The sequence below is a fragment of the Zootoca vivipara genome, chromosome 2, assembly GCF_963506605.1.
Source record: "Zootoca vivipara chromosome 2, rZooViv1.1, whole genome shotgun sequence".
NCBI classification, from domain to species: domain Eukaryota; kingdom Metazoa; phylum Chordata; class Lepidosauria; order Squamata; family Lacertidae; genus Zootoca; species Zootoca vivipara.
The window spans coordinates 21,215,764-21,240,079 of record NC_083277.1 but is presented as its reverse complement, the minus strand read 5'-3'; the positions used below and the strand labels follow the sequence as shown (position 1 = coordinate 21,240,079).

The window sequence follows — 24,316 nt, the reverse complement described above, 5'->3', positions numbered from 1 at the left end:
AGATGTTTTGGCCTAGAACCAGGGTCGGTGCTAGGGGTTTTTGCGCCCTAGGCGAGATCACCTTCTGCCCCCCCCATTTCCCAAAGTTGTTGACCTTTTTTTTAAAAAAAATAAAAACTGGAATTAAAAAATAAAATAAAGAAATAAATGAAAATGAAAATAGAAAATAGAAAAAATTAAAAAGAGAGTTCCTTGGTTGTTGGTGAGGGGAAGGGGTAAAAAGCAGTCTCTTGACCTTGTCAGCTAGCGGCCTTCCCTGTTTCTGGCGCGGCCTTCCCCTGCTTCCTCTGGAGCCCAATCTCGGCGCGCTAGCTGCTGGAGGGGTAGGCCCGGCTCCAGCGAGCGAGCGGAGAGGGCGCCTCCAGGGCCGTCCCTAGGCCCGGCCTGGGTGGCGCAAGGCGCCAGGGCGCCTGGCCATCACGGGCGCCGAACTCAGCGGCTTCAGGTGGGCGGCGGGCAGGCTGGCCAGCGCCCCTCCATTTTGGCGCCCTAGGCAGCTGCCTAGTTCGCCTTAATGGACGCGCCGGCCCTGCCTACAACTCCCATGATCCCTAGCTAACAGGACCAGTGGTCGGGGAAGATGGGAATTGTAGTCCAAAACATCTGGAGGGCCGAAGTTTGGGGGTGCCTGGTTTATGGCTTTAAAAGAGGACGGGGCAAATTCATGGAAGAGAAGGCTGTATTCTGCCCCCACTGCGAGAGGCAGCATGCGTCTGAATGGCAGTTAATTGGAATCCCAGGTGTTTTTTTTTTTAATGGGCAGCGGACACTGTGAGAACAGGATGCTGAGCCAGAAGGGCCTTTGGCCTGACCTAGGGTTGTCATACGCCCGGAATTTCCTGGGCATAGCCGGAATACAGCAGTCGTAAGCTCAACAATTTTGCCACACACACCAAAAAAAGCGCAACAACTTTTGTGTCCGCAGCAGAGCTTTTCTTCCAGTAATAAGATTTTTTATTAAAGTTTTCCATTCTGCAAAAAGATAAGAGCTACAAAAAATACAGACAGAACAAACAGAAGGCAGAGTCCTCTATTAAGGGTAGTTCTTAGGCCTTGCCACCCACGGAAGGGAGGAGCTCACCTGAGATATTTCCTTTCTCCACCCAGCCTCTCATTTCCGCACCTCCCACCCAGGGCTCTCCATCAACCATCTACTGCCCCCATGAGTATACAACCCAGCAGGACTTTTTGTATAGCCCTATGACTAATTCCCCCTTCCTTTCTTCCTCCTCTTCTTCTTCTTCTTCTTCTTCTTCTTCTTCTTCTTCTTCTTCTTCAGGGTGTTAAGCAGCATAAAAAATAACGTTGGTCGGGGTTTGAACATTGCGCTTGTCAATGGTGAGTTGTTATTTTTTTAGGGGTCAACCGTTCACGCAGTTCCCCCCCTGTTCTTTGGGTTCCTTTCAAATGTTTCTTTTTGCAGTGACCGCACGAAGGTCACATCCGCACATGCATTTAAAGTGCTCTTATACCACTTTAACAGTTCCAGCTTCCCCCCACAGAATCCTGGGAATTGTAGTTTGTTAAGGGTGCTGGGATATGTAGCTCTGTGGTCTCCTAACAATTTTCAGCAGCCTTAAGGGGGGAAGCTTCAGAAATGGAAATCGTAGTTTAGCAGGGAGGGGAGTGGTAGGGACCTTTAACAGATGATGCTAAGCACTCCACGCAATTGCAATTCTCAGGATTCTTTGATGGAATCAATAATAATAATAATAATAATAATAATAATTTTTATTTATATCCCGCCTTCCCCTGCCGGAGCTGGGCTCAAAGCGAGTAACATCATATAAAACACAATATACATAAAAACAAACAATCGACTAAAATGCACCCCAAAATTAATTAAAATAAATTAAAATTAGACTGGACAAATGGCCATCCTGAAGTTAAAATTGAAAGCAGTTAATACTCGCCAGGACCAACTATTTCCACTGATATTATATAAGGACCTGTGAGTGGGCTGGGAAACCTCCTTCGTACTTGTTCGTACAAAGAGAAAATGAGTCAGAATGAACCCTAACCAAAGGCCTGGCGGAACAGTTCTGTCTTGCAGGCCCTGCGAAAAGATGTCAAATCTCGCAGGGCCCTGGTCTCTTCTGAGAGAGCGTTCCACCAGGCCGGGGCCACGACCGAAAAGGCCCTGGCTCTGGTCGAGGCCAGTCTAATCTCCCTGGGGCTTGGGATCTTCAGGGTGTTGTTATTTGTAGACCGTAAGGTCCTCCGTGGGGCATACCAGGAGAGGCAGTTCTGTAGGTACGAGGGTCCTAGGCCATATAAGTGTTGAAGTGGTGCAAAGTACATTCAGATCCTACAGACTTGATATGTAGCAATGGCACACAGCGCTGTCCTTGTAGGACTGTACCACCTCTCAAACCATGGGGGGAACTGCCTGCTTGAACGTGCCTCCACATCAGAGCCACCAAGTAGCTGGATACCGTTTCTTGACGTTGGCTCTCTTAGAGCGTCATAAGAGGACCGAGTCTGTTTCCTGTCTGCAAAAAGCAGCAGGTTCTAACCCTTTAGGTGTCACCATCCTGGCGCTGCCGGATTCCAACTCCCATTGGTCCCAACCAGCACAGCCAACAATCAGGGATGGTGGGAGTTGTAGTCCTGTGTTATCTAAAGGGCCACCGGCACTTTATTCCTGCTTTAAAGCAAGGATGTTTACTAATTACTGTACTGGTCATCCACCAACTGTGGCGGTCCAGGCTTAATTAGGAAACAGGGCATTTCCCAGGGATTCAACCCATCTAAAAGGCATGCCTTCTGCAATGGCATAGTGTTGCAGGGGCCAGGAGGAGCAGGGGCCCCAGGCACAAAATTATGAGGGGGTGCAACCTGGCTCCCCCACAGGCTCCGGCTTCCACAAAATTCCCTGCCCCGGCAAAGGCAGCAAGCAACACAGGCCCATGGTGAGTGGGCCCAGACAGAGGGAGATGGGCAAGGGATGACCTCAGTAGGCCTTGGGGGGGCATTTGCCCATCAAGGGCCACAGTGGCTGGCTGGGCTCCCCCCCCCCGGGTGGGTGGGCAGCACAGCACGGCCCCGCTTGGCTCTAGTGTGGGGAGCACTGGGGCAGTGGTAGCGGCTTCCCTGCCCCAGGTGCTGACAACCCATGCTATACCACTTGCCTTTTGACATGGAAATCCTGTCCTCTAGCCCAATATTATTTTTTTAATGACATTTTGCATCTTTTCAGAAGAACCCTCCTTTACACATTTTTTTTGAGGGGAGGGGTAGAACACATATTTTAAAAGCTGAAAATATTGAATGTTACTTTAGCTTGATCTGCAGGCATTTCCCTGCTATAGGGGAAAGCCTATAACTGTACCTGGGGATCTCTGCGGGCTCAGCTGACAGACAGTTGACCTATTCTGGGGTAGGGTGGGGCTTGGTATCCAGAAGGTGAACCATGTTTTTGGGTCTGGCGGCTCAGTGCGAAACCGGTTTTCAAGAAGCTCCAGTCTAGCCAACTCTTCTTGTTTGCAGTTCCCAGTTCCTGGAGCAAAAAAATAAAATAAATCAGTCCAAACTATTGTCCTTGTTTCACTCTGGAGCGAATGGTTTGCGTTCCATCCGGGTGGTCCACAGTGACGCTCCACTCCACACACCCTTTTCCAATATAGGCTGATGTGGAAGTCGAGCATTGGAACACGGATGTAAGCATGCATCTCCTTTATTGTGCAATAAAACTGAGCCCATCCCCTCTTCTCATAAAATTTTAAGAGAAGTGTTTTGACCTTGAGAAAATGGCATGGCATCTGGCAGGCGCAATGGGAACTGGGCACCGTTCAGGTCTGAAGGAAAAATGTGTTTCGTCAGCTGCAGCAGACTCACACAAACACCCATCTCTGTGTTACTGAGCACTGTGCGCTTTGCACAAAGAAAGCAGCAGGCAGGCCACAAGAGGCAACTGCAAATGTTTTTAATGTAAAGGGGGATGTTTTAGACCAGGGGCCAGCAACCTTTTTCAGCAGGGGGCCGGTCCACTGTCCCTCAGACCTTGTGGGGGGGCCGGACTATATTTTGGAGAGAGAGAAAACAAATTCCTATGCCCCACAAATAACCCAGAGATGCATTTTAAATAAAAGGACACATTCTACTCATGTAAAAACACGCTGTTTCCTGGACCGTCCGCAGGCTGGATTTAGGAGGTGATTGAGCTGGATCTGGCCCCCGGGCCTGAGTTTGCCTACCCATGTTTTAGACCATTGTTTTGGGGCCCTGGGTTGCCCTGCTTATAATGACTTCTTTCCTGTTCATCCATATATTGAGTCTCAGCAGACAGCTCCCCTTGAACCTGGCTAGCAATGGCTGCTTCTGGCAAGTCAAGCACCCCCGGGGCAGCCCTCCTGCTGAGAGGATAGATCAGGGGAACCCTGCCCTGCCCTGCCCTGTGGACCAGATCCTTATTGTATTTATTTATTTGACAAAACGTGCAAGCTGCTTGATGGTGTTGGTGGGGAGCCCTCTGAACGGTTTACAACAATATAAAATAAAACATGGGGAAACTATCAGCAAAAGTCCAGTTTAGAAAAAGGTATTTAAAACGTTCAAAAGATGGTTAAAACCAGCAGTCGCTAAAAAGAAATAAAACACATGCCACTTGCCCGAACAAAAATGTTTTAAGCAGGCACCAGAAAGAATACAGCAATGGCCTGATGTCCACAGGCAGGGAGTTCTAAAATGTGGTGATGGCACACTCAGAGATGGATTTCTTACAAATGCAGAAGGGGCATTGGGTGATGTGTTTAACAACACCAGTTCTGCAAATCGAAGTGGTCAAGCAGGTATATGCTGTCCTTCACCCTGTAGGCCCTTGAGAGGTGGGTGGCACAACCCATCTGTCAATCACTGGGCTGGTGGATTGCCTCGGCCACATTTCAAAATCCATTGCAAAACGCTTTCCGGGCGCTTGGGAACCGCAGTGAGAGAGGCTGCTCCTGGAGCACCAAGCAGTTTGCACGGAAACCGTTGCTAAAACAGTGGGGAGACTTGCAGGATGTCAAACTCCTGACTATTCCTTCGTAGCCATATTTGTACGTGCCCCAGGCCTGACTCCCCACATATGACATCAGTTGTGGGGCGGCTGAGTATGATTTAGGGGGGAAGGCATGGTGGGCCAAATGGGGAGGCATGGTGGGCCAAGTTGCCTAGCTCAGTTGGTTAGAGCATGGTGCTGATTGCGCCAAGGTCATGAGTTCGATCCCCATACAGACCCCCTGCATTGCCCGGGGTTGGACTAGATTACTCTTTGAGTCCCTTCCAACTCTGTGCTTCTATGATTCTATTACAGTGGTACCTTGCTAGACAAATGCCTCACAAGATGAAAAACTCGCAAAACGAAAGCGTTTTGCGATTTCAATGGAGACTCGCAAGACGAAGTTTCCTATGGCGTGCTTCGCAAGACGAATTTTTTTCATCCCATAGGGTGCCTCGCAAGACAAATTTTCCCCCCGTCTTGCGAGGCACCCTATGGGAAACTGCACTTCAATGCATTCCTATGGGAGCCGCTTCACAAAACGAATTTTTCGCTATACGAAGCGACTCGCGGGACGAATTAAATTCGTCTAGCGAGGCACCACTGTATTCTAAGTCTGGCCGTGGGCCAGAGGTTTCCCCAACCCTGTTACAGAGTCTAACAGGCGAGTCATCTCAAGCATGATTATCATTTATTTATTGATATGCAGCATTGATGGTGGTGGTGATGATGATGATTAATTGAATTCATATACCGCCCTATACCCGCAGGTCTGAGGGCGGATCACAGAATATAAAACCACAAAGTACATGATCGAAATAAAAACAACAACCCAATAACTCCCCCGCCCAGACACATTTTAGAAGGGCATAGGATGTCAATCAAATCAACCAAAGGCCTGGTTGAAGAGGAATGTTTTTGCCTGGTGCCTAATGGTGTCTAATGAAGGCGCCAGGTGAACTTCCCTGGGGAGAGCATTCCACAGACGGAGCCACTGCAGAGAAGGCCCGTTCTTGTGCTGCTACTCTCCGGACCTCTCGAGGAAGAGGCACACAAAGAAGGGCCTCAGAAGATGATCTCATGGTCCAGGTAGGTTCATATGGAAAGAGGCAGTCCTTGAGGTATTGCGGTCCTGAGCCGTTTAATGCATTATAGGTCAACAAGTCCTCTTGACAGTTTAATAAAGCAACACAACAGTGTGTCAATAGCACATCAAACAAACAGTATATTAAAGCCATGCAACAACAGCAACAAAGACGAAACACCAAGTAGTCAAAGAAAGGTCAAAGCCTGCTGTCAACCAGCCTGTAAACTTAAAAAAAATAAAACACTACTTGCTCTGGAAGATTGGAATGGAGACAGAAGGTCCTTTGTTTGGTGCTTTGAGGTTGCAAAATAGCCCATATCACAGGGAACAGGGGAGGATGAGAGAACAGTAAAGCAGTGTCTCTGAAGATTGACACACTGACATTGCCTGCGTGCAACCCGTGCATTTAAAACACACGGCGCCCCCCCCCAAAGAATCATGGGAGCACTGAGTTTACCCAGAGCTACGGTTCCCAGCATTCTTAGCAAACCATTGTTTCCTGGATTCTTTGGGCGAAGCCGTGACTGCCAAAGTGGTAAAGTGAACATTCAGAGGAACGTCTAATGCTAAGAGCAGTTCAAACAGTAGTACATGTTACTTTGAGCAGTGGAGGCTCTGAGCCAGGGGTCCCCAAATTAAGGCCTGGGGGCCAGATGCGGCCCAATCGCCTTCTAAATCCGGCCCGTGGGCGGTCTGGGAATCAGCATGTTTTTACATGAGTAGAATGTGTCCTTTTATTTAAAATGCATCTCTGGGTTATTTGTGGGGCCTGCCTGGTGTTTTTACATGAGTAAAATGTGTCCTTTTATTTAAAATGCATCTCTGGGTTATTTGTGGGGCATAGGAATTCGTTCATATTTTTTTTCAAAATATAGTCCGGCCCCCCTCAAGGTCTGAGGGACAGTGAACCGGCCCTCTGCTGAAAAAGTTTGCTGACTCCTGGGCTGTCAAGGTCAGAAGAGGCTCACCAGGTGGAACATAAAAACTACAATGCTTGCTTCCTGGCACATGTGTCTCAGCTGCTTAGCGGGAGGGAGAGGGTGAAGCAGTGAGGCCAATGCCGGGTGGTTCCACTGGTGAACGTTCTAGATTTCCTCAGCTGGTGCATCTGCATTGTACCGATTTCTCTGCCTCCTCACCCCTCTCCCTTCTGGTAAACAGTAGTGACACACCTGCCAGGAAGCCAGTGTTGGGGCTCTGCTCCGTCAGGTGAGCTTCTGAGTTCAAGGTGTGGTGAGCTCTCCCACACTGGAAGTTTTCCATCAGAGGCTGGACAGCCGTCCATTGGGTATGCTGTAGTCCAGCCTTTCCCAAACTTGGGTCCCCAGATGTTATTGGACTACAACTCCCATCAGCCCTAGCTAGAGGGGTCAGTGGTCAGGGATGATGGGTGTTGTAGTCCAACATCAACTGGAGACTTGTTGCTGTAGCTTGCAACAAGAAGCAAGTTGGATTAGATGTTTTCTGCATATGATAACTAGGATAATCCAGTTTAAAAGCTTGCGTTCCAGAAATCTCTCTCTCTCTTTTGAGTGCAATTGAATTAATTGAAACCAGGGAACATCTTATTATTTATTCCACTGCTCTAATATATCCGAAGAACAACGTGTGTGTATAGAAGCATGTTACCTTCAAAGCTGTTTTCTTCCCATTCCAATATCTAGGAAGCAGTGGACAGCTTCTCAAGACGGCTGCCTTTGACATGTATTCTGGAGGTAGGTCAACCACAGTGCCAACCACAGAGTTGGCCATATTGACTGCAGAGTGCTGACCGGCAGAATGAACGGACCAGCTTTGAGTGGCAACATGTGGGTGGAAGAGCTGAAGGAAAGAATTTGTGTCTTTCTCATAGGAAAGGGGGAGAAATCAGGTTCCGTTTGCGTTCAGAGGTGAAGCTTCCTCGTTTGCACTTTTTGGAAAATAATATGCACACCGAAATGCAGCCATTCTTCCAAAGTTGCACTGCTGAGGATTCTGCAATGTGGTCCTTCAGCCAAGCAATGTGCACATATGCCAGGGTGTAAAAAGCAGGTGCTCGTGAAAATAACATGCCAAAAAAAGGTGTATACTGACTGATGAATCCATGGAAGCAAAACCTAGCCTTCTCTGCATTGAAACTACCAAACTTAAAGGCACCTGGATCCCACTGGAACGTGGCATTCCTGGCCAACTTAAGGTCTTTATATCTGCTGCCATCAAGCAGGGAGGGTTCTTTAAGATGGAGATACTGCTTTTCAGGTTTTATTTTCCTTTCAGGCAGAAGATTCCACCTAAACATTAGGAAGAACTTCCTGACAGTAAGAGCTGTTCGACAGTGGAACTTGCTGCCAAGGAGTGTGGTGGAGTCTCCTTCTTTGGAGGTCTTTAAGCAGAGGCTTGACAGCCACCTGTCAGGAATGCTTTGATGGTGTTTCCTGCTTGGCAGGGGGTTGGACTGGATGGCCCTTGTGGTCTCTTCCAACTCTATGATTCTATGATTCTATGATGTGTCCCAAAGCATAGCATAAGGACCCTTTTTGCATGACATAGGGTATATAACAGATAGATGATAGATAGATAGGTAGGTAGGTAGATAGATAGATAGATAGATAGATAGATAGATAGATAGATAGAATTTATATTATTAAAGTTTGGGAGGCAGCATGGTATAGTGGTTAGAATGTAGGACTAGGAATGAGGAGACACAAGTTCGTATCTCCACTCAGCCATGAAACTCATTGGGTTCTCTTGGGCCACCCGCTGGTCTCTCACCCCAACCTACCTTGCAGGGTTCTTGGGGTCATTAAATGGGGCAGCGAGAAAAACCACGTGCCCCAGCTCAATCTCCTTGGGCCTAATGTGGGATATAAACATGGTAAGGATAATGATTCTGTGTGGGACTTCCTTTTCTTGAAGAATCCCTGAAAAACAGGGTTCTCTCTTTCTTAATCTGCAGTAGGTTCTGGAGTGTGTGTGTGTGTGTGTGTGTGTGTGTGTGTGTGTGTGTTTGCACTGAATCCTGACAGAAAGCACCATTTCTATAGGCAGTCCTTGTTGGTGTGTTACCTATTCAATGTTGTCGCCTTGTTCTGCGTGTATCTTGAGAGACCACTAGATGGCAGGATAAGAAAAGAGCAAGCCTCACAATTTCTCTTTGATTTCCCCGTTAGATGTGCAGCACCTCTTGGATTTCCTGAAAGCAATCAGCGCAGGTACCATCGTGCTCGTAGCTTCCTATGATGACCCAGCATCAAAGTGAGTGAACCACCGAAGTGTGTGGCTTGGATTTCTGGGGTCTTTGGTGTATAACTTACTATACTGCCAGTCGAGCTCTTCAATTGGGAGGTCCCGGTTTCCATATCTCCCTGCACATCCACACCTGCTAGCCATTCGATGGCCTAAGAAAAATCACTAACCTGTTTCTCTTCATCTCACCTGGATCAGTCATTTTTCTGCTGCTTCCCACCCCCACCCCACTTTTTGTCCCAAAAAAAGTCTTAGGTGTTTTAAGCTTTGTACACCTCTTTGGGACACAGGTGGCGCGGTGGGTTAAACCACTGAGCCTAGGGCTTGCTGATCAGAAGGTCGGCGGTTCGAATCCCTGTGACGGGGTTAGCTCCCGTTGCTCGGTCCCAGCTCCTGCCAACCTAGCAGTTCAAAAGCAGGTCAAAATGCAAGTAGATAAATAGGTACCGCTACAGCGGGAAGGTAAACGGCGTTTCCGTGTGCTGCTCTGGTTCACCAGAAGCGGCTTTGTTATGCTGGCCACATGACCTGGAAGCTGTACGCCGGCTCCCTCGGCCAATAATGCGAGATGAGCGCCGCATCCCCAGAGTCGGTCACGACTGGACCTAATGGTCAGGGGTCCCTTTTTACACCTCTTTGGGATTTTAAAGGGAATGCAAGGTATAATGAATGAATAAATATTCCCCCATCTCTCCAGGCTGAACGATGAAGCACGGAAGTTGTTTGCTGAACTGGGAAGCAGCTACGCTGCCAAGCTGGCGTTTCGAGACAACTGGGTGTTTCTTGGCGGGAAGGGGCTCAAAAACAAAAGCCCCTTTGAGCAGGTACCTTCTCGTGAACAGTGGCTGCAATTCCCAATAGGCACCTGTGATTATACTGCTTGTACAGGTGAAACTCGGAAAATTAGAATATCGTTGAAAAGTGCATTTATTTCAAGTAATGCAACTGATTATTTTTTATGTTTCTTTTGATTTTTACAAATGCTTTCTTTTGGAAATTCCACAGTAATAAAATAAATGCGTAGTTACAATAATACAAAAAGAAACATCGCTATTACGTTTCATTAATTACATTCCATTTGTAATTGACCCACCTAACAACAAATAATTACAATTACAACAAATATATCCTTGACATATATTGCTTTGCATGTCATGCATCTATCTCCTATATTGGTTTCACCTTTTAAGTTGCATTACTGAAATAAATGCACTTTTCGACGATATTCTAATTTTCCGAGTTTCACCTGTAAATTTATCTTTTAGGGATTGGTTTATTAAGCAGAAATTTGTGAGCCTTCCTTCTCTCACGACAATCCTGCTCCTTTGCAAGTGGCCTGTCTGCAGGTAAGCAACCTGCACCATACAGGCCGTGGGCTCCTTCCTTCTCCTGATGGCCACATGTTTTCCCATAGTTTGCCTGCCTCTCCTTCCTGCCTGACACCCCGCCCCCTGACAGCAGCAGATCAATCTGGCCCATCCAACCCAATCTCGGGCTGTCTTTCCCTGGCTCGTCCAATTCTTGAGTTCCTCCAAACATGCGCCACTTGGCTCTGGCCTCAGCCAAATCCCAGTGCGCAGCCCTAACGAGTACACTTGTCCCTAAGTAATAGATGCACAACTATGAGGTGTGCTTCCTCATACAGTGGTACCTTGGTTCTCAAACTTAATCCGTTCCAAAACCAAAGCGTTCCAAAACCAAGGCGCAATTTCCCATAGAAAGTAATGCAAAACGGATTAATCCATTCCAGGCTTTTAAAAACAACCCCTAAAACAGCAATTTAACATGAATTTTACTACAGTGGTACCTTGGTTTACAAACAGTCCCGTTTACAAACAGTCCCGTTTACAAACGCTGCGGATCCAGAAGTGTTTAAATCCGGGTTCCGCGGCATCAGATGCGCAGACGCGATCTGCGCAGAAGCGCTCTATCGGCTCTTTGCGCAGAAGCGTGCCTTCAGGGAGCGAATGCCTCCGTTTACGAACACCCCCGTGGAACGGATCGCGTTTGTAAACCAAGGTTCCACTGTATCTAACGAGACCATTGATCCATAAAATGAAAGTAATAAACAATGTACTGCAGTCAAACAATCAATCAATCGGTAGCTGAACTGGCTTCTTCCACACAGTCACAAAAACAAAACAAAAAGAGGCGCAAAAAAAAAAAACAACCCGCAAAATAAATAGCAAAAATTGACAGACCTCAGCGTAACACTCAAATCGGAAGCGTAACACTCAAAACGGAGCACATTCGGCTTCCAGAAAAAGTTTGCAAACCGGAACATTTACTTCCGGGTTTGCAGTGTTTAGGTTCCAAGTTGTTTGAGTACCAAGGCGTTCGAGAACCAAGGTACCACTGTAGTGGTCATTATAACCCAGGCATCCCCAAACTGTGGCCCTCCAGATATTTTGGCCTACAACTCCCATGATCCCTAGCTAAGAGGACAAGTGGTCAGGGATGATGGGAATTGTAGTCCAAAACATCTGGAGGGCCGAAGTTTGGGGATGCCTGTTATAACCTGCACGTCCACTGCACCAATCTAAACATAAGCTATTTGCAGAGCAGATTGGGTCAGCTGCTCGAGAGGTAACCTAGTGAGAGAGATGCGTCCATTTGGCACCTTCTCATTGATGCTCCTCTGAGGTGCTGCATTTTGGACAGGTAGCATGGCAGCCATTTATTCTGAAGCAGAAGTTGTTCTGAACCACCCTCCTTCATATTCCATACACTCAAATGGGCAAATCATTCTGTATTTACACGCTCGGGTAATAATACAAGTATTTAGTCTTCATTCCTGTTCTGCCATATGTCATCCTTGCTGTATCCTGGCACAGTTAAAAACTGTTCTAGGATACAGTAAGTAGGTATAGGGCAGAAATTTGATTTTGTTTGCATTTTTATGAGAAACTAACTAATTTACACTTCTCAAACCTATATGTAAACTGAAACACAGTTATCCTTCAAAATTCGCCCTTCTCCGAATTTTGCATTGCAGCTCTCCAATTTTTATTTTAAAAAAAAGCCTACAGAAATGCATGTATTTCAGGGAAAGGGTACATGAAAATGTTTCTGAAAATAACATACAAAGATGCATCATATTCTGAACAATCATATTATATATTAAGACTACATACCCCCCCCAAAAAAGTGTTTATTAGGAGAAATTAGCACTAAATGCTGGTGAAATTTCATGAGGATTTCTTAATAATAATAATAATAATAACAACAACAACAACAACAACAACAACAACAACAACAACAACAACAACAACAACTGGATGCAGAGATGTGAAGGGCTGAATTTAAGTTTGGAAAAACAAGAAACTGAGATTTGCCTATACAGTACTTAGTCACAAGTCAACTTGTGATGCAAAGAAAAATATAGTTGATATGAAGGACGGAGCCTACAGGGAGAATTGGTGGCCAAATGCTACTCCTTTTCTCTTAAGTTAGGGTGGAAATTACTGGGATAAAGGCTTTGGCAATACATTAGGATAAGCTTCCTTAATGGTATGAACACTTGGGCAGTTGGGCAGACTGCCTCAGGCGGTAGTTTAGTGCAGGCTGGGGAGGGTCACTGCAAGAACACAAGTCTGTTGCACAAAGCCTACACAACTTTGCACCTCACTTTTGCAGGTTCTATTTCCCGTATTCCTAGATTAATGCAAAATTGCACAAACAGCAGCTTGGAAGCGCCCTGAAAGGGTTGGACGGGAGAGGACTTACCACATGTGCCTTGCATGCAGAAAGTCCCAGGTTTAACCCTCAAAATCTCCAGTTAAGCAGGGGTCAGCAAACTTTTGCAGCAGGGGGCCGGTCCACTGTCCCTCAGACCTTGTGGGGGGCCGGACTATATTTTGGGGGGAAGAATATGAACGAATTCCTATGCCCCACAAATAACCCAGAGATTTAAATAAAAGGACACATTCTACTCATGTAAAAACATGCTGATTCCCGGACCGTCCGCGGGCCGGATTTAGAAGGTGATTGGGCCGCATCCGGCCACCGGGCCTTAGTTTGGGAACCCCTGAGTTAAAGGATCTTTTTGGGAAGCAGGAATGGGAAAGACCTGCTCTGCCAGTGAGAGTAGAAACAAAATACAGTGGTACCTTGGTGGTTTAAGAACAGCTTAGTTTATGAACAGCTTGGATTAAGAACACTGCAAACCCGGAAGCAGGTGTTTTGGTTTGTGAACTTTGCCTTGGAATAAGAACATGTTTCGCTTCCTGTTGAAATCTGTTCCATTTGTAAATTGAGTCCCCCGCTGCTACGGGAAAGCACACCTTGGTTTAAAAACGCTTTGGTTTAAGAACGGACTTCCGGAACAGATTAATTTCGTAAACCCAAGGTACCACTGTATGGAGGTTGACAGACCAATGGTTTGATTCAGTATATAAGGCATAGCCATGTGTGCGGCTCTCCAGCAGTTGACAATCATATGCAAAAAGCATAAAGGGGGACCTCTTATGCACCAAACTCATTGCATATAGTTGACGGTCTCTCTCCGTTTTACTTTCCACAGCACTTGAAAAATGATAAGGAGACAAACAAGTATGACGGCTGGCCTGAGCTTCTGGAAATGGAGGGTTGTGTACCTAAGAAGCTGGAATGACAATGAGCCAAATTCAGAACAGCTACTGACTGACTTTTCACTTTGCCTCAGATATGGTGGAACCAATTCGATAAGACTCAACCCTCTGCCCTGTGGGGTTTTGAACACAGAGCGCTATCTACCATGCTTCATTTCAAAGAGATTATAAAAAAGAGGTTTGGCTGCACCACAGGGCCAATAGGATTTCAGTGCACTGTTGTGTTGTGTTGTATTAATAATAGATTCACAGAGGATCTGTGAAAGGTATTCAGCAATCGGTTTATGTAACGCCTTTGGAAGCCCTGCAATCTGGTGGGAAGCCAGGACCCTCAAACAGCAACAGCAAACAACTTGAGAAGAGTTGTTTGAACTTAAGACACACATAATATTTACACACACACACATGTATATTTATAGAGAGGGAGTCCTCTGCACTGTGGATATGCTGTGGATCTACCTCTAGGGTTGCCATATTCCTAAAAGTGAAAATCCTGGCAAAGTTGTTGAGCCTTTTTATTTTGGGGGGGGGGCAGCTGTTGAGCTTTGGGGGGGACATCTTCCCCAAAAAATAAAGTTTTGGGGCTTTTTGGATCTTTAAGGCATTAAAAAAAAAAGAATCGCCCTACTTGCCATACATCTGGCTTCGCCCAGATGTTTTGCAAATTCAAAACTTGGATGTATGTCAGCCCTTTCTACCTCTACCATACCAGCAAATCAAAAGTTGGATAGGTCTGTCAATGCATGGCACCAGAAAACAGCACCCATGCGCAGCTGTCAGGGCCCTTAGCTCACTGGCAGGGCTTCTCACTAATGCCTGTCCCTAATCCCCCTTTTTAAACTGCTAATCCAGTCAGTGTCAGGAGGCGGCCATTTTGTTTTCCCATAGTGCCCCAAAGCAGCGCAACACCAGGGGCAGTGTGGGAAATGGAATTGGCAGCTGCCCACCGCGGAGCCGAGTGCGACTGCTGCTGCCACAGCCCAAGGCCAGGTGAGCCCTAAATGGCACTTGGCTGAAGGCTCCCTCAAACATGGAGCTCTCGCCCTGCCAGTCGCTGCTGTTGCCGTCATTTCTTTGGCTCAGAAACAAAGCACACACACCCCACACACAATGGCATGCTTGCGCAGTTTCCACCACAGCCCCCTGGGCATAGGTTCCTTTGTTTCAAAGCCAGGGGAGGAGGCGGTGATTTATTTATTTATTATTTATTGAATATCCCGCTGTTTCTCCGCAATGAGCCCAGGGCAGCAACAGATACACAATTTTTTAAAAAAATTTTAAAAAGGAAACTGTTTTGAAACAATATTAAAACACACACAAATTACAATTCAAAACATTCTAAAAGGAGTTGTGATTAAAGACATACTTCTGCCCAACTTGCCAGGAAGACTGTTCTTCAGGCACCCAACTCCTGAGTAAACAGGAGTTTCAAATTCAAGTTAATAGCGATGAAAACAGGTGTGCCTCACTAGCGAGGGAATTCCACAACAGGGGAGCCACCACCGAAAGAGCCCTGCCATGGGTCAGCGCCAACCAGGCAGCCTCCAACAGCAACACAACCAACAAGGCCTCAGTGATACTGGGTTGTGTCCAATGAGAGTCCCACTCAAATGAAATTAATGTACATGGTTAACTTAGGTCTATTAATCTCAGTGAATCTACTCAGAAAGTAGGACTTGTATTAGATACAATACTGTGTGGGTAAGTGAGCAGGGAAGGGAAAAGGCTGTCTTATCAGCAATTGGTTCCCTGATACTATATTGGCAGATACTATATAAAAATGGGGATCTGAGAACATTGAGCTCGCTGTATGGTATGTGTGTCTTCAGCCTTCCTGCAGTTCTTTCATTGTACAGTTAAATCACTCCGATTTTTGGGTTGTTGCTTAAAAAAAAGTCCTTTTTATAATTTTAGTTTTTCTTGTGTTTAGCGTTCCTATGAAATGTTTGTTCTCTTATACCCTCCTTTCATAAACATCCTTCATTTGTTTGTCTAGATTTACTACTAGTGGTATAGCTGGTAATTTCTGCTTCTTCCAGGCATTCGTTTACATTAGCAGAAGAGTGGGGGAACTTGAGCCCCCCCCCAGCTGTTATTAGACTCCCATTCCCATCAGCCCCTGGCACTTGGGTCAGTGATGAGCAGGTGGCGGGAGTTGTTGCCCGGCAACAGCTGGAGGGCCATAGGGTAGCACAAGTCTGCAGCAGCTGGGCCTGACCAAGCCAAGAGGAGCCCATCCTCTTTCTGTGGTGGCCAAGGCCGGCCCACTCATGAGGCAACCGCCTCAGGCGGCAAGATTCACAGGGGCTGCAGATCTGGCCTCCGAGGAATGTATCACCTGCCACTGCTGCTGCTGCCTCCGCCACTACCATGATGGCAATGATGATGATGATGATGATGATGATGATGATGATGATGATGATTTATTTATACCCCGCCCATCTGGCTGGGTTTCCCACGCCACTCTAGGTGGCTTCCAACAAATACAAAAATATATTAAAACTAGTGTATTTCAGCCCGTTCAATAACGGGCGCTAGAACATCCTGGGGTTCGGAGAAGCGCTTGCGCAGCGCTTCTCCGAACCCTGGGACCTGTCCTTGCTGTCGGCGGCAGGGGGACAGGAACGGAGGAGGAGAAAGCGCTGCTTTCTCCTCCTCCGTACCTCTCCCGCAGCCGCCGACAGCAAGGAGACAGGGAGGGTTGTCAGGTCCGCGGGGCGCCGGGCTCCTCCTCGCGGGCGGTTCGTCCTGGCGGGCGGGCAGGATTAGCTCATCTTGGCCGCGGAGAGGCAGTACAGCAGCGGCGGCAGCAGCAGCAAGAGCAGCGGCACCTCAGTAGCCTCGTCCTCCTTCTCGCCCGCCTTTTTGCGCGCTGCTTCCCAGCGCCCTCTCCCCCCGCGGGCTGGTCCCTCACGGAGGGAGAGCGCGTGAGGGGATGGCGTGAGGGGAGGCGGAGTCCGGCGCTTGGGCCTAGCGTCCCTCAGCCATGGCGCGCTTGGGCCTAGCGTCCCTCAGCCATGGGCCTAGCGTCCCTCAGCCATGGCGGGGAAAGCCTGGCCGCTCTTGGTCCGCCGCCACCGGGAAACGGGAAGTGACAGGAAGGAGACATTGCTGGACACACACACGCGCTCTCTTCCCCCCCCCCCGCCAACGCTCAGTCCGGCTGGGATCAGCGGTTGGCGGCCGCAGGGAAACGGTAGGTGGGGGGTGGGGAGAGCGCACGCGTGTGTGTGTCCAGTCTCTGCTGTCCAATCCCTGTGTCCCTGGGGGACATGCGCAGTGACCCAGGGACACACGGGACAGCTTGGACGCAGGGACAACTTGGACTTTATTATATAGGATATCACAGATTAAAAACTTCCCCAAACAGGGCTGCCTTTAGGTGTTTTCTAAATGTCAGGTAGTTGTTTATCTCCTTGACCTCCAATGGGAGGGCATTCCACAGGGCGGGCGCCACTACCGAGAAGGCCCTCTGCCTGGTTCCCTGTAGCTTTGCTTCTCACAGTGAGAGAACCGCCAGAAGGCCCTCGGAGCTGGATCTCAGTGTCTGGGCTGAAGGATGGGGGTGGAGACGCTCCTTCAGGTATACAGGACCGAGGCCGTTTAGGGCTTTAAAGGTCAGCACCAACACTTTGAACTGTGCTCGGAAACGTACTAAAATGTATAAAAATGATACCCTGCCTATCTGACTAGGTTGCCCCAAACACTCTTTGTGGCTTCCAACAAAATATGCTGTGATGGTTTTGATGTGCTGTTTGAAGGCCAGATCTGCCTCTTCCTCAGCGGCTCCTCACAATGCCACCTTTACAGCGGCCTCTCAGAGAATAGGTGCTCTTGCTGGGCTCCTCCCGCCCCTTCTTCCCTGGTGTGTGGGGGGGGCTGCCCTTTTGTGGTTCGCCTCAGGTACCAAAATGGGGGTTGATGAGCCTCGGGTGATTTGTTGTTTTATTGCTGACCTACCCCTGACTCCATGCGACATTGTAGTTGACAGAGGCTTACCAAGGCCCACACTGCTGCAAGGGGGCCACTTCCAATCCCTGGACCCCTCATGGTCCTTCTCCTACTCATCCTTGTTGCCTGTTTACTTGGACTACCCCTCTGCATGGGACGCGGGTGGCACTGTGGGTTTAACCACAGAGCCTAGGGCTTGCTGATCAGAAGGTTGGTGGTTCGAATCCCCGCGGCGGGGTGAGCTCCCGTTGCTCGGTCCCTGCTCCTGCCAACCTAGCAATTTGAAAGCACGAAGTGCAAGTAGATAAATAGGTACCACCCTGATGGGAAGGTAAATGGCATTTCCGTGTGCTGCTCTGGTTTGCCAGAAGTGGCTTAGTCATGCTGGCCACATGACCCGGAAGCTGTACGCTGGCTCCTTCGGCCAGTAAAGCGAGATGAGCACCGCAACTCCAGAGTCGTCCGCAACTGGACCTAATGGTCAGGGGTCCCTTTACCTTTACCTTTACCCCTTTGCATAGGCAAGGTCAAGGAAGAATAGCCTGTGCATCCTTTGGCTTCTGCCTCTGGAAGTGATGCTTGCTAAGTTGAGCAAATAGGTAGTGGCCATCATAGCAACCGCTCTGGAGACTTAAAAAAAGATATCAAGTGGTAAATACATAGGGAATAGGTTTGAAACCAGGGGTGGGAGTTAACTAAGTTGCTATGAGCACAAAATGAGGCCTGCGTGTACAACAGGAATTCCCCTCCCCCACCCCACCCCCGCCAGCAGCCTCCTACATTTGCTCTGGGATGTTGATAGAAACCTCAGGACAGTTTGGGTGGCACATGGGGGTACGGGAGGAAAAGAAGGGGGAAAGTCCCATTGTGCAATCCTCACATATAGTGCTACATTGAATTCCACTCCAGTTCTATTTGTGCCTTTTGCTGACAAGGTAGACCTGTTCCTCATGTTTGTTGACATGGGTGCGCCTGACATATATTTTGGCAAAGGTTTGAGCTATTGCAGGTGTTCATTTCTGCGAGTTTTCCTTGAGACAGCAGCATCAAACAAAGATCCAGCTGTACACCTACTTCTGCCTCATGGCCATAGACTGCTTCTGCAGAAATAACTAAAGCGACTTGGAAATAGAATGAATGTTCAGTGACAAATATTCCTATCCTCCACACCGAAAATAAAAAGAATTCTACTACGCTACGGTGGCAATCGTTCAACGACGACAGTTTTATCTTCTAACCAGCAGGTGGAAATCTTCCCTTTATAAAGGAATAGGAGCAGAAAAAATGTTAGGCTTTGTCATTGGTGAATAGAAACTTCTCTTTAAAAAAAGAAAAGGCACTAGCCTTCTTGCCCAAGACAGCATAGGCTAAAGAGCAGAAGCTCATTCAAAAGGGTTTGGAATTATGGAATCCCTTTGCCCCATGAATTACCACCAGCCTATTCCCTCGGTTGCTAAAGACCATTTTATTCTGGCAGGCTTTCATTGTATGTAACTGATAATGTTTTTTCGGTGCTGTTCTTGACTCCCTGATTTTTGGCATCGTTGTTTCTGCAAAATTGCAATTAATCCACCTTTGGTGCTCCTTCTGTACCATGAAGTTCAGATATATATGTTTTAAAAACTAGCATTCAAAAAAATTAGATTAGGGGTGCCTCCCATCCTTTCTGACCATTAGCCACAGCAGCTGGGGAAGATAGGCGCTGTTGGCCTCTGTCCATCTTGAGGGACAATGTAGTGCGCCTCCTGGGGTCAAGTCAAACCACTGTGTTAGCTGTAACAAAGGCAATGCATAGGACTGGCCCATTAAAACAGCACAGAACCACATTAAGTAGAGGGCTGTGTCTGTCTGCTCAGGGCTGATTTGCTCCCTGGTTATGGCTTGCTGCCTTCACAATATGCAACGTCATGGTTTAAGCTTCTTCTCTGTGGGCAGCAGCAAGAATTTGGGGGGTGCGGGGTGGGGGGAGAGTTCAGGGACCGACAGGCTGTTCTCACTGGCGCAGAAGGCTTGATCCCAGCAGGAACCCGCCACCTTGTTCCTCCAGAAGCGGGTCTCCGTGGGCTCCTTTCCCAAAGCTCTCTCACCAAAGCTTCATTGAGGTAAGAAGGACGTGGAGATACGGATAGAGGAAGAGAAGAAGACGACAGGGTGGCACAAAACCTCTAGGCAAGGAAGGAGCTCAGACTGCTGAGGCCCAGCTGTGCTGCGCAGGTTGAATTTCTTCTCAGCTTGGCTCTGCGTTCTGTGACATCTTGCTGTGTCAAGTCTGATTACTCTAATCTTCTACAGGCTTTCCCACCACCACCACAAGAAGGGACTCTGCTTAGAAGCTGGGCATTGACAGCATGAAAGCTGCCTTTGTGTGTAGCCCCTGGCAGTCGTTAGGTGTATAAGGGGGAGAGGGAGAGGGGAAATGAATTCTTTACATGCCAGGGGAAGCCATCAAGGGAAAACTTTTCTGCTCATCACCTTGAGGAGCCTGCTGTCCCCGATGCTTCTCTGCCCCTCTTACTCGGCAAGTAGGATGGGAGTGCAAGGAGCTGCGTGCCACCAGCCCTTTTTCCAGTGCAGGATGCAGAGGGCGTCTGTCCGCACGTAGTGGCATGCACAGCGGGGCAGAATAAGAAAGATCCATTTTCCAAAAGGGGGCCGGTGTTGTGCCTTTTCTCTGAGACTCATTGCCAAAGCCAGGAGAGTTAAATCGAAACCACTGCCGGGAACGGCACTGAACTCCTTAAAATCATGGGAGTCGCTCATGGGAAAAAGGTAATGCTTTTTCGCTATGTGTTTCCACTTTGGATGAGACGGCACTGCCTAGCTAGCCATTACTGGAATTAACCAGCTAAGATGGATGTATCGGGAGGGCATAATAATAATAATAATAATAATAATAATAATAATAATAATAATAATAAATTGCAGGTGCAAAAGAGGTGGCTGTTATGTTATCAGGTTCATGAGGAGGAGAGGTTTGTCCCTTCCCTCTCCTCCACAACAGTGACCCATATGAATATCCCTCCCTGCACCTGCCCCACACAGCACAACTATGAAGCTTAGGGTGAAAGTTCCCATTTCCAACCAATGGGAGCATTCCTCCCCCCCAAGACGCCTGGTCCCCTGGAGGGGGGATTTTGTCAGGATCATGGTTGGGGAGGGGGTCAGGATAAAGCTCCCCTCCCTGGGTGCTGCAGTCCTGTCTTGATAGCATCCTCCCTCCCCACATGTACTTAAAGAAAAAGCACAGATCGTAGAATCAGAGTTGGAAGGGTCATCTGGGCCAACCCCCTGCAATGCAGGAATACACAGCTGTCCCACGTGGGAATTGAACCTGAAACCTTGGCATTCTCAGTGCTATGCTCTAACCAACTGAGCTATCCAGACTGTAAGTGAGCAGTACACAGTTAGTGTAACATGTAGCGCAGTCTTAAGAAGCAGCCACTCTGTGGAATCTGGTCCCACTTAGGACCCCTCTGGACATTGTTTTTATTGTACATCCATGATTATTCATGCTCATGATGGGATCGGGGCAGTTAATTGTGATCCTGCTTTCAATGCTGCTTGTGCCCTCAGAAGATTTGGGGAAGATATACTGCTTTGCTTCCAGTTGGTGCATGTTCCATAACTTCCTTCTGAAGTACGGTAACTTTGCATACCACAGATGTTCCAGTTTATTTATTGTCCCACAATTGCTGCGCTACAGAGTGCCCTCCAGATGGCAATAGTGGTACAACATTGGGGAAGCATCACAGAACAACTAATAATGGGGAATGATGTGTGGATGATCAAGTATTAAAGGGTAAAGGGACCCCTGACGACTCTGGGGTTGCGGCACTCATCTCGCTTTACTGGCCGAGGGAGCCGGCGTACAGCTTCCGGGTCATGTGGCCAGCATGACAAAGCCACTTCTGGCGAACCAGAGCAGCACATGGAAATGCAATTTACCTTCCCGCCGGAGTGGTACCTATTTATCTACCGTACTTGCACTTGACATGCTTTCGAACTGCTAGGTTGGCAGGAGCAGGGATAGAGCAACGGGAGCTCACCCCGTCATGAGGATTCGAACCGCCGACCTTCTGATCAGCAAGCCCTAGGCTCTGTGGTTTAGACCACAGCACCAACCGTGTCCCAATCAAATATTAATCCACTACTAATTTATATTCTGCATCCATAACGTGTTCCAAGATACATGGGCAACCCCTTGCAATTAATCAGATGGATAAAGCACCCATCTTTCGGGGGGTGGGGAGTAGCTGTGATAGTTCAGTCAGTAGAGCATGAGACTGTTAAACTCAGGGTCATGGGTTCAAACCCCACATTGGGCAAAATGATCTAGATTACCCTCGTGGTCCCTTCCAACTCTACAGTTCTATGATTCTATGATTCTCAAAGCCAACGAAGAGACCAGTACTTCATTGGCTAAGCTGGAATGCTGCAAGTATTGGGGTCATATTGAAAAGATGGTCCCAGGAGTATTCCCCTGAATTCCCATGAATACTTTCAATACTTGAAACATGAATACTTTCAATACTTTCCAAACAACAACAGCAACACATTAAAAAAACACACACACACACAAACACACAACAACAGCAACACCAAATAACATACCCTCAAATGGATTCCCATTAATTTTAGTCTCATGGGATTCTTTTTGGTTAAGTTGAATCAAATGGGAATTAGTTTTAGGAGGGTGGGCAGGGGGGAAATTCTGAACTCAACTGCCTCAAATAGAAATGTGTGTTTCCTTTCATTGCGCTTGCCAGACACTGTTGAACTACAACTCCCATCATCCCTGAACATTGGCTGACTGGGGCTAATGGGAGTTGGAGTCCAACCACAGCTTACAATTATTATTTGGAGTTATTATTTCATTATTACTACTTTTTCTGCTAATGCACTCATAGTTTAAAATAGTGCCTGCATTAGCTATACTGAATATGCTCTGTGTGTGGTTCTGCTAATGTTTACATGGCTATGTGTTAGTTTGTACATATCTTTATGACAATTTGATTTTAAGAAAGAAAGAAGCAATAGTGTCTGTTACACAAAATAATCAAGATTATCTGAAGAAGTGTGCATGCACACGAAAGCTCATACCTATGACAAACTTAGTTGGTCACTAAGGTGCTACTGGAAGGAATTTTTTTAAGATAAAAGAGGAAACGTGATGGGAAAGACGTAGGAAAATAAGGAAAATCCAGGTTCCCTGGTCACTGACGGAGGCACTTCAGGAGAGGAAGAGGCAATTGGCTATTGGTACCGGCCAAGCAGAGGAAGAGAGGTTTTTCCGGTCTCACTACTCTCTCTGCCGCAGCCTGATGGAATAGCTGCTAATGGAGACAATTCGAGGAACAGCGGAGTGACAAGCAAGTTAGTCCAGTCAAGCCGATGGACAGGACCTTGCTATTTCATCTCTCTTTTTAAGTAAAAAGGTAAAGGTAAAGGGGAGCCGGCGTATAGCTTCCAGGTCATGTGGCCAGCATGACAAAGTACTGTATTGCTATTTTCTCACCACTTCCCTGAATAGTGAGATACTCTGGGGGCAGCTCCCCGTGGATTGAGAATGCCTTTGATGTCTTTGTTTAAAAAAATCTCCTACTAGTTCCTTATCTTTATTCAGCTTCCCTCCTTTTTTTACTTTGAAGGAGTGAGTTATTTTAAACAAAAGCCTATTAGGGTGACCTGCCATCCAGGTCTGACCTAATCCCATTGTCTGGTGTCTTCGTTCTTTCTCAATACTGTTTACCTGTCAAGGACCTTCATGTTCTCTCAGTGCATCAAGTGCCTTCGCCCTTGTGCGAAGCCTCCGCAAATTCTTTTTTTTTCTATTACAATTGACATATAAGCTGATTGGGATAGAGGGAAGACTATGGAGAAGAAACTTGGGTGATATTTGTACTGCTGCTCACTCCTTTTTGGTTTGTTTGGTTTAAGGAGGGAGGATGTTCACTCTTGCACAGGTGTGATGGAATGTGTAGGCCCTCAACCCCTGAAGAAGAGGCTTGCAAGGTGTTGAACGCTGCTGCTGAAGGGAAGGGGGAGGGAGATATTCTTGCTGGGTGTTTGCAACATTTCTTCCCCTATAGTATAAAAATCTAAGGCTGTTGTCATGTGCGACGAAATCCTTTTCTTTCGTCTTTTCCACTTCAACCTCTATATTACTTAAAGAGCTACTAGGGAATCCTGAGGTAAAACTAACCTCCCTTTCTCCCTTTCGCCTTGCTGTAAACCCTTCTACACCGTGGGCTTGATAGTAATGAGGTTTTTCTTCCAGCACACGCGGCCAGGTATCATTTGCACCTTTTGGACTATTTATGAGACTTTCACTTTTGTCCACAGTAAAGGGGTTCACTCTCCTTGAACTTCCCCCACTGCAAAATATTACCTCTCCACTGAGGCAACACTGTGACACTTTAGGTTTGTCCTCCTATTCAGCCCCCTCAGTGAGACTCAAAGACACAAACTATCCATTCTTCTCTT

At 47.4% G+C, this 24,316-nt stretch overlaps 1 protein-coding gene across 1 annotated transcript in view; it reads left to right on the top strand.

Annotated features, from left to right (window-relative positions):
- Positions 1 to 15,877, top strand: part of FAM3D (FAM3 metabolism regulating signaling molecule D) — a 41,298-nt gene extending 25,421 nt beyond the window's left edge. The window contains exons 6-10 of the mRNA XM_035106807.2: positions 1,280 to 1,338; positions 7,733 to 7,783; positions 9,218 to 9,302; positions 9,991 to 10,117; positions 13,816 to 15,877. Coding sequence (XP_034962698.2) covers positions 1,280 to 1,338; positions 7,733 to 7,783; positions 9,218 to 9,302; positions 9,991 to 10,117; positions 13,816 to 13,905 — 412 coding nt within the window. The 3' untranslated portion in view covers positions 13,906 to 15,877. The remainder of the gene's footprint in view (positions 1 to 1,279; positions 1,339 to 7,732; positions 7,784 to 9,217; positions 9,303 to 9,990; positions 10,118 to 13,815) is intronic.
- Positions 15,878 to 24,316: the final 8,439 nt, after the last annotated feature.